Source organism: Ursus arctos, chromosome X, assembly GCF_023065955.2.
Source record: "Ursus arctos isolate Adak ecotype North America chromosome X, UrsArc2.0, whole genome shotgun sequence".
Classification (NCBI taxonomy): domain Eukaryota; kingdom Metazoa; phylum Chordata; class Mammalia; order Carnivora; family Ursidae; genus Ursus; species Ursus arctos.
In genome coordinates, this window is record NC_079873.1 from 58,458,601 (window position 1) to 58,466,939 (window position 8,339).

Below are 8,339 nucleotides of genomic sequence, written 5' to 3' on the forward strand. Positions count from 1 at the left end.
GGAAGGTAGGAAAGGAGGGAAGAAGAGAGGGAGAAGGGGGGAGAGAGAGAGGGAGAGAGAGAGAAAGGGAGGAAGAGGGTGGGAGAGGGAGAGAGAGGGAGAGGGAGGGAGGGAGAGGGAGGGAGGGAGAGGGAGAGGGAGGGAGGGAGAGGGAGGGAGAGGGAGAGGGAGGGAGGGAGGGAGAGGGAGAGGGAGGGAGGGAGGGAGAGGGAGAGGGAGGGAGGGAGAGGGAGGGAGGGAGAGGGAGGGAGGGAGGGAGAGGGAGAGAGATAGAGACAGAGAGACCTGCACTCCCAGTACAATACAATACACTGCTGGTGGGTTAGGGGGGCAAAGAGGGGGGTTGTAAACCGGGTGGGAGCCAAGGTTTGGCTCTGCTGGCTGGCTCGTTCCTGGCATGTCTTCATCGCAAGGTGGCCTCCTCATCGGTGTCTTCCTCGAAATCCTTGACGTCAGCACTGGTGGACTGCCTGGCCCAGGCTCCCCTTTCGGCCTCTCGTTCTTTATGCGACTTGAATCTCCCAACGAAAATTTTGCGGTAGTTCAGGAACATGCCATTCATCGCATCAATGGCCCGCTCTGCGGACTCCTGCTTCTGGAAGTGCACAAACCCGTAGCCCTTGGGCCCCTTTTCGTCGCAGGCCACTTTGCAGGACAGGATGTTGCCAAACGCCGAGAAGATGTTGTACAGCGCCTTGTTGTCGATGGTCTTACCCAGGTTCTTGATGAAGACGTTGCCCACCCCACTCTTGCGGAGCGAGGGGTCCCGCTGGGACCACATGATCCGCACCGGCCTGCCCTTGATGACATCAAAGTTCAGGGTTTCCAGGGCCCGCTTGGCGTCCACCGGCTGCTGGTAGTTGACGTACGCGTAGCCCAACGAGCGGCGGGTGATCTTGTCCCTGCAAATGCGGATGGAGAGGATGGGCCCGGCCGGGCTGAACTTCTCGTACAGCATTGCCTCTGTCACTTCAGGGTGCAGGTCGCCCACGTACAGCGAGGCCATGGGAAAGTCTGGGTTCCCCTCGGAGCCCCGGCTGGTCTCCGCATCCGCATCTGCATCCGCAGCATCTGCATCCGCAGCTGCCGCCGCCGCCGCCGCAGACACCGCCGCCGCCACCTCCGCATCCGCATCCGCCTCCCCCAAGGAGGGCGCCGCAGCCTCCGCTGCTGCGGCGGCGGCGGCGGCGGCGGCGGCGGCTTCAGCCGCGCTGGCCTCCACAACCGCTGCCGCCAGGGCGGCCTCCGCCTCCTCCCCCTCTGCCAGGGCGGCCGTCGCCTCCCCCCGGGAGGCCTCCGCCACTGCCTCCTCTACTGAGGCCTCGGCCTCCACCTCAGCCTCCACCTCTGCTTCCGCCTCCGCTACGGAGGCCTCCGCCACAGCCTCTGCCACGGTCGCCGCCGCAGCCTCCGCCGCCGCCGCTGCCGCCACCGCCGCCGCCACTGTCGCCGCTGTCGCCACGGTCGCCGGTGCCGCCAGGCCGCTGCCGCGACCTCCCTTCCCGCGAGCTGGGGGGCGGAGAGGCGGGAAAGGGCAGGAGGGCGGGTGGGCGCTGGAACCCGGCCGGGGGCGCGAGCGGGAGCTGGGGCCGGGACCCGGGGCCAGGCGATCAGGCGAGTCCAAGTCACTTGGGACAGCAAGCGAGCGCTGCCAGGAGCGCACCGGTGCGAGTCGCCGCAGCCTGCAGCCTGCTGCTGCCGCCGCCGCTCGGTCGTGGGCTAGCGTGCGGGGCGCGGGCGGCGGGCGGGCGGGCGGCGTGTGGTGGGGGGCGGGGGGTGTTGGCGTCTGTGGTCCGGGCAGCTGGGAAGGCTTCTGTCTCTTTGGTTCCCCCTGTGGCTGCTGCGGGGCTGTGGGGCCGCGGGCTGTGGGAGGGGGCGGGAGCCTTGGGGCGGGGGAGGGGGGGAGGGGGCGGGGGGGAGTCCTCAGCCTCTCAGGCTCCCTGGATATTTATGAAGAGGAAGGCAGGGAAAGGGCTCCACTGTGGACTGAGGGAATACGGGTTAGACTTAGAGGGTTTTGTTCTATCCCCCTCTCCCCATAGAACATTTAAATGATTAAATCAAGTACCTTGCAAGAGCGAGTGGGTGGCGTGGAGAATACACTTGCCTGGCCTAAACAAAGCCGAGAAAGACGGGTTTCTCACATCCAGGGGTTCTCCCCACTTCCGCTCATACACACTCCCCAACATCACCGCCACCAAAGAAACAAACTCTGAGCAGGAGCTGGGGCCAGTGGGGCAAGCTCCCCCTGCAGCCTGCTGACCCATTTTCTCAGAGATTCCTCCCCCTTTTCCAGCTCTTTCCCCCCTCTGCAACACTTGCAGAGGAGGGAATAAAGAACACGTATTCATTCATTCATTCATTCATTCATTCATTCATTCATAATGCCACGCCACAAATATTTATGGAGCCTGTGCCGGTCCCTAGGGACACAGGGGTCTGGGAAGCAGGAGACATAAGCTGGGTTTGAGCTTGTGCTTGGGAACAGACGGTCTGGGCAGGAAACCCTGTCCCTGCTCCAGACTATGGGAGACCTAGAGACCTGGGGTTCTTCCGCACCCCCCTGCCAATTCTTCCTTCCCGCCCACCCAGCCTCCAGACAAGCAGCCCGACAGAGGGGGGATCAAGAGCACCCTGTCCTTCGTGCTGTCTTCAATGATACCCTGAGAAAAGCCAAACCAAGGGCTGGGGACAGGGCCTGGTCCAGAGCCAAGCACTTGTTTGTTCTTGCAAAGTTTACCAACACGAACCAAGAAATACACATCCGTGTTCAAAACAGAAACAAACCCTGAAATCTCTAGAATGAGGTGCCTGGTCCCAGTTCATCAGCTAATATTTGTGACAGCCTTATCAAGTGCTTGGCACTGGGAGCTAAGGGACAGGCCACGTGATAAGTGAACGGTGAGTGTTGACGTGTTAGAGGTGTGGGGCCGGCTGGGAAAGGTGAGCAGTAGTATGTGCTGTGGAAGCAGAGAGGCCACACAGGGCCAGATGCTGAGGGGACAGACAAGTGAGCAACCACTAGAGCAGAGTGTAAGAGAAGCGAGGGTCCCACTTGCTCCAGAAAGGAGGGCGCAGCCACTAACCCTTCCTGGTAGGAGTCAAGTGGGGCTGCACAGAAGGTGAAAGCCCCCAGGTGAGCTCTGAAAGATGAGTCCACCCTGTGAAGGCAGGAAGGAAGGCATTCCAAACAGAGGGATCCAGTCTGTGCCCAAGGCCCTGTGGCATGCTAGCACACACAAAGCCACTTCTGGTCATGGCCAATAATCTGGCGTGCACAGACATCATGGTCTCCAAGAGCATATGGCAGGAGATGGAGCTGGAAGCTGTGGGGCCCTGAAAAGCCAGCTAAGGTGCTTGGACTCTGTACCCAGGCTCACAGGCACCACTCAGCACGTTCAAGGAGGGAATCGCTGTCATCAGGTCCTTAGAAAGAGTACAAATTAAACATCAATACTGAAAGTAGAGAGTAGATCTTAAAAGTTCTCATCACAAGAAAATATGTGTAACTACGTGAGGTGATAGATGTTAACTAAACTTACTAGGGTAATCATATATATACATATATATACACACATATATATATACATATATGTATATATATACACCTGTATCTATATCTATATCTATCTATCTATCTATCTATCTATCTATCTATCATCTATCTAGCTATCTATAAAATCATTGTGTTGTACACCTTAACCTTATACAATGTTACATGTCAATTATATCTCAATAAAGAACTGGGCAAAAGAAAAAAAACAACCAACAATACATATATAAATGTGCATGTGCCCTCCCCTACACACAATGGAGACAGAGATGATAGAACAAAAAGACAGTCAGATGTGACCAGTTCCAAAAGAGTCAGATCAACCCTTCCCCCTGTTCTTCCTTTCCTCCCATAAATAGGCGTTTCTCACTTACTGTGAGCCAGGCATTGAACGGTGTGGGGTTTGGGCTCAGATACTAAAAAAAAAAAAAAAAAAAAAAAAAAATCAAACCCTCAGGACATCTCACTGCGCTCAAGTTCAGGCTGTCCATAGACATAACAGAAATGCCAGCAGAAAGCAATTGGTGCTATCTCATTGGACTATGGTGGCCATGGAATTTCATCTGCCCAGCACATGTTCTCTCCTCCCCCTCATTCCTGCCCATCCACCTTCTTTGGGTAAATAAAGCTGTTTTTTTGTGGTGGCAGTGTTGGCTGGACCTAGGCAGTTGCACATGACAGAACGACCCCCGAGCCTGCCGAACTGACCGAGTCACTGTGGGATGTGAGGCAGTGAGGACTTTCCCATCGCTGGCTGGAAAGCATCCCAAGGTGGCTGAGAAGCAGGCACACAGATATGTACCTCCCCAGCTTGCAAAATCCAGCCCACTGCCCCTAGACAGGGCTAGTGCCAACAAAGGAAAAGGACGGAGATGTAGGAAAAGCCCAATGGATAGCCAGTGCTTGACCAAGGTGATCACTCTCACTGCTGTTAAGAGCCATCTCCTGGGGGGTCTAGGTTGCTTGTAGGCAGGAGGCAGATGAGCTGTGCCTCACCATTCCAGGTGGCCATCCAAGAGGGAGCCGAGGAGGAAGAGGCTGGGGGAAACCATGATTTCTGGGGGGTAGGGGATGTGCGGCTGATGAGAACTAGAACTTCTTGGCCCGTTGTTGGAGACGGAAATGCCAAGCAGGACCGATTCAAGGACCAGGGCTCAACAATATCTCTTTCACTGGCTTGGACTTCCAGCCCACAGAGCAAACAGAAATCAGTGAAACAGCAGGAGAAAGAGGGTCAAGGAAGGCATGCTGTGGCCAGCAAATTCCCAAACCTGTCAAACCTGAAGACAATCCCTAGGCCCCTGCACCTCCAGCAACAGGAACAGGGCTACTAAGTGACTTGTCACTAAGTGGCAAGGAGAGCAGCTGGGGAATGCTCTCCAAGTCCTTTCTCACAGAGACCTCCATGGGGTCCCCCCTTGGTCTAGTCCATTCCTGGCCAGTCCCTGCCATCTACAATCAAAAATGTTCTGACTACCAGACCCTGTGACAGAGGCAAAAATGATAAGCCCTATGGAGCATCAGTGGAGGGAGGGAGAGGTCTCTTTCTTGTGGGAGGAAGTGTGACTCATTTCACTCATCTGATGATTTGACAAGTATTTAGGGAGGGCTTATGCTGTACCTGGGATTCTTCTCCGCAGAAGGTCCCTGTACTCAGGGAGCTTATTTTCTAGTAGGGAAGACAGACAGTAAACACATCACAAAATATCAAAGCATTTAAGGTTGCTACAAATGCCCGCATGGAAATACACAAGATGGTTTGGTACCCATTACCTAGAAACCCCCCCCCCAAAAGTGGCAAAGGTCAGGAATGGCCTTCCTGAGGACAATGGTAAGTGGTCAGTCCTGCCAGGAACCCGGGGAAGAACCTGCCCAGCGGGGAGAACTACGGTTCCCCGTGGCCTGTGGCGGAAAACTGGGGTGCCGAAGGGGCAGAAAGGATGCCAGTGTGGCTGAAGCCCAGTGAGAGGCGGGGTGGAGCGACAAGAAGAAGGTGTAGTGGTGGGAAGGAGCCATGATGAAGAGTTTTGTTTTTACTGAAAAGTGCTCTGAGGAACCAAAGAGAGGATTGAATCAAGGGCGTGCCATGACCTAATTATATTCAATAATTTCTTGCTGGCTGCTCTCTGTGGAAAATATTGCAAGGGGGCAGAGGACAAAGGAAAATGAGGAGACCAATTCGGACCCTCTTGCAGTAGTCCAGTGGAAAGATGGCAGTGACTTGGCCAAGACTGGCAGCATGAATTTGGAGACTAGTGCATGGGTTCACATGACATTCTGGAAAGAGAAGAGACATCACTTGCTGATGCATTGAAGGCAGTTGGTAAACAAACTTAAGAAATGAATGATTACGATAAGAATATTTTCTTTTGAGTCTTGATCATGGAGGTGCTGTGTATGGTTATAGGCAACCTGGGGAGTGAATGTGGTAGGTTTGGAGGAGGGAGAAAAACAGTTGGGGGGGTGTCAAGGGTTCTTACATGCACATGTTCAGTGTCTGAAGTCTGTCATCTGTATTGGCTGGAGAGACAGAATATTGAGACAACAGAGCACAGATATGGTATTTAAAGCCAGGAGACTGGGCAGGACCACCCAGAGAGGGTATAGTCAGGGGAAGAAGGGGCAGGGCTATTCCCTGAGGCACGCCCACATTTAAAAGTTAAGTTGAGGATGAGAAGCCAGCAGAAGAGATTGAGAGGGACTGTGTGTTAAGAAGGGCTGGCCCCAAACCTGACTTGCATGGTCCAACCTCAGTGTCCTCACTCAGGTCCTGCTTTCAGTGCTCCTGGCTGCACGTGCATAGGAGCTGGTTTAAATCGGGACAGCAATGGGGCGCCTGGGTGGCGCAGTCCTTAAGCGTCTGCCTTTGGCTCAGGGCGTGATCCCGGTGTTCCTGGATCGAGCCCCACATCAGGCTCCCCCACTGGGAGCCTGCTTCTTCCTCTCCCACTCCCCCTGCTTGTGTTCCCTCTCTCGCTGGCTGCCTCTCTCTAATAAATAAATAAATCTTTAAAAAAATTAAAAAATAAAAAATAATAATAATAAAACGGGACAGCAAGAGACTTTGTGTGCTAGAGTTCAGCTTCTCTTTCTGTTCGTTTCTCAGTGGAGCTTTAAAGAGAGATAGGTTCATATCCAGAGACATTTCGAGAGTGTCTGGAGTCAGCACTGGCCTTCCATTTCATGTGGCCCACTTCCTTCTTCCTATGGGGAGGGAGAAATGGAAAGGAGTGGGAACGCAGTTCAGAGAGCAGGGGAAAGGAGTAGAAAAGAATGGAAGAAGGTAGGGGATGGGGGACACTAGTGGGGAGAGGGACAGATCAACTCCACATACAAAAATGAATCAAAACACCGAAAACCGTGATCTACAGAAAGAAGTCTCTTCCCACGAATTTCTCGTTGGCTGAGCTGTAGGAAGGATGCCCAGGGAAAAGAGGATGAAAGCATAACTGTATTTTGGAGTAGGGAAATCATTTCTGTCAATTCACTCTGTCCCCCCAATATCCCCCAAATGAAAATAATTATGAGATACAAGCCAAGAAAAAAGCAGCCTTAGGCTTTAATTTAGGAAGAATTGGCAAGTGTTTGGATGCGCCCCTGTTACGCAACAAATAATAACAATGATTGTTATATTGTCTTGAGTAAATACAACACGTTGAGCAAACGGTCCTTTGGATCCTCATAACGTTAAGGAAGACAGATATGTGGGGCAGGGAAGGAGTGGGGATCGGACCTATAGAAATAAGAGCCCCAGGACATCAGGACATACGCAGGAGCATGTTTACCACGGAAGGGTTCATATTGGGCAAACTAGGACACAAAGTAAACACTCATCATTTGGGGAATGACTGAAGACATTGCAGTGCAGCCAGTCCATGGATTATTAGGCAACCACTAGCAAGTATGAATTATGCCCATATGGCCTGATTTAGGGGGACCTCCAAAATAGGCTATTATTAAGTGAGAAAAGATTGCAGAGAAGGGAACATTACATGGTCCCATTTGTATGTGTGTGTGTGTGGGGGGGGGGGGAGACAGGAGGTTGTGATCTCATACTTATTTGTCTGCCTATTTGACATCTCCACCTGGATGTCTCACGGGCATTTCATCCTTAAATGGCAAAAAATGGAATTCCTGAGCTTCTTTCGCCTCCGGATTCCTACACTCCCTCACTTTGCTCCTTCCACAGAAGTCTTCCCCTTCTTGACGAATAGCCCCACCACCCATCTGGGTATTAAAATGAAATAAAAATGAAGAGGCACCCCTATTTCCTTCCTCTCCCACTCCCACATCTTCCTCTGGCCACTCTCTCATCTCTCAGCAATTCCTATCCCCTCTGCTTCCAAACACCACTTGAACCTCTCCGACTCCACTGGAGTCCACCATTATGTCTCCCACGGGTTCTCCCATAGCCTCCTAACTGGTCGCCTGCTTCCACCAAACTGCCTTCTCCGTTCCGTAGCCAGACTGATCTTCCTGAAAAATGAATGGCTCTTCTTGCCTCCCCTACTCAAAGCCCCAGAAGGTCTCCCCATTTCACGTTGACTAAAGTACAAACTCCTCGATGTGGCTTAAATATAATGAGCTGCATGACCTGGCCCTTGCCAACCTCCCCATTCTCACCTTTCTATATCCTGGTCATTGTGGGCCTTCTTAGAATACTCTTGACCACTCCAGGATCCAAGTTTGATTCTTCCTGAGGGCTTCTGCCTACCTACCTGAATCTGTCTTTCTCGATCCTTTTGAAATCATAAACAGGTTTTTAAACACAGAGAAAATTACAGCG

At 52.9% G+C, this 8,339-nt stretch overlaps 1 protein-coding gene across 1 annotated transcript; it reads right to left on the minus strand.

Moving 5' to 3' along the window:
• Positions 1 to 336: 336 nt before the first annotated feature.
• LOC125281205 (polyadenylate-binding protein 1-like 2) lies at positions 337 to 1,006 on the minus strand. The gene has a single exon (XM_048213378.1). The coding sequence runs from the start codon at positions 1,004 to 1,006 to the stop codon at positions 404 to 406; it is 603 nt and encodes a 200-aa protein (XP_048069335.1). The 3' UTR covers positions 337 to 403.
• Positions 1,007 to 8,339: the final 7,333 nt, after the last annotated feature.

Bases quoted from the DNA above. Each gene is read 5' to 3' on its own strand.
- LOC125281205 (XM_048213378.1), bottom strand. From the start codon at position 1,006: ATGGCCTCGCTGTACGTGGGCGACCTGCACCCTGAAGTGACAGAGGCA.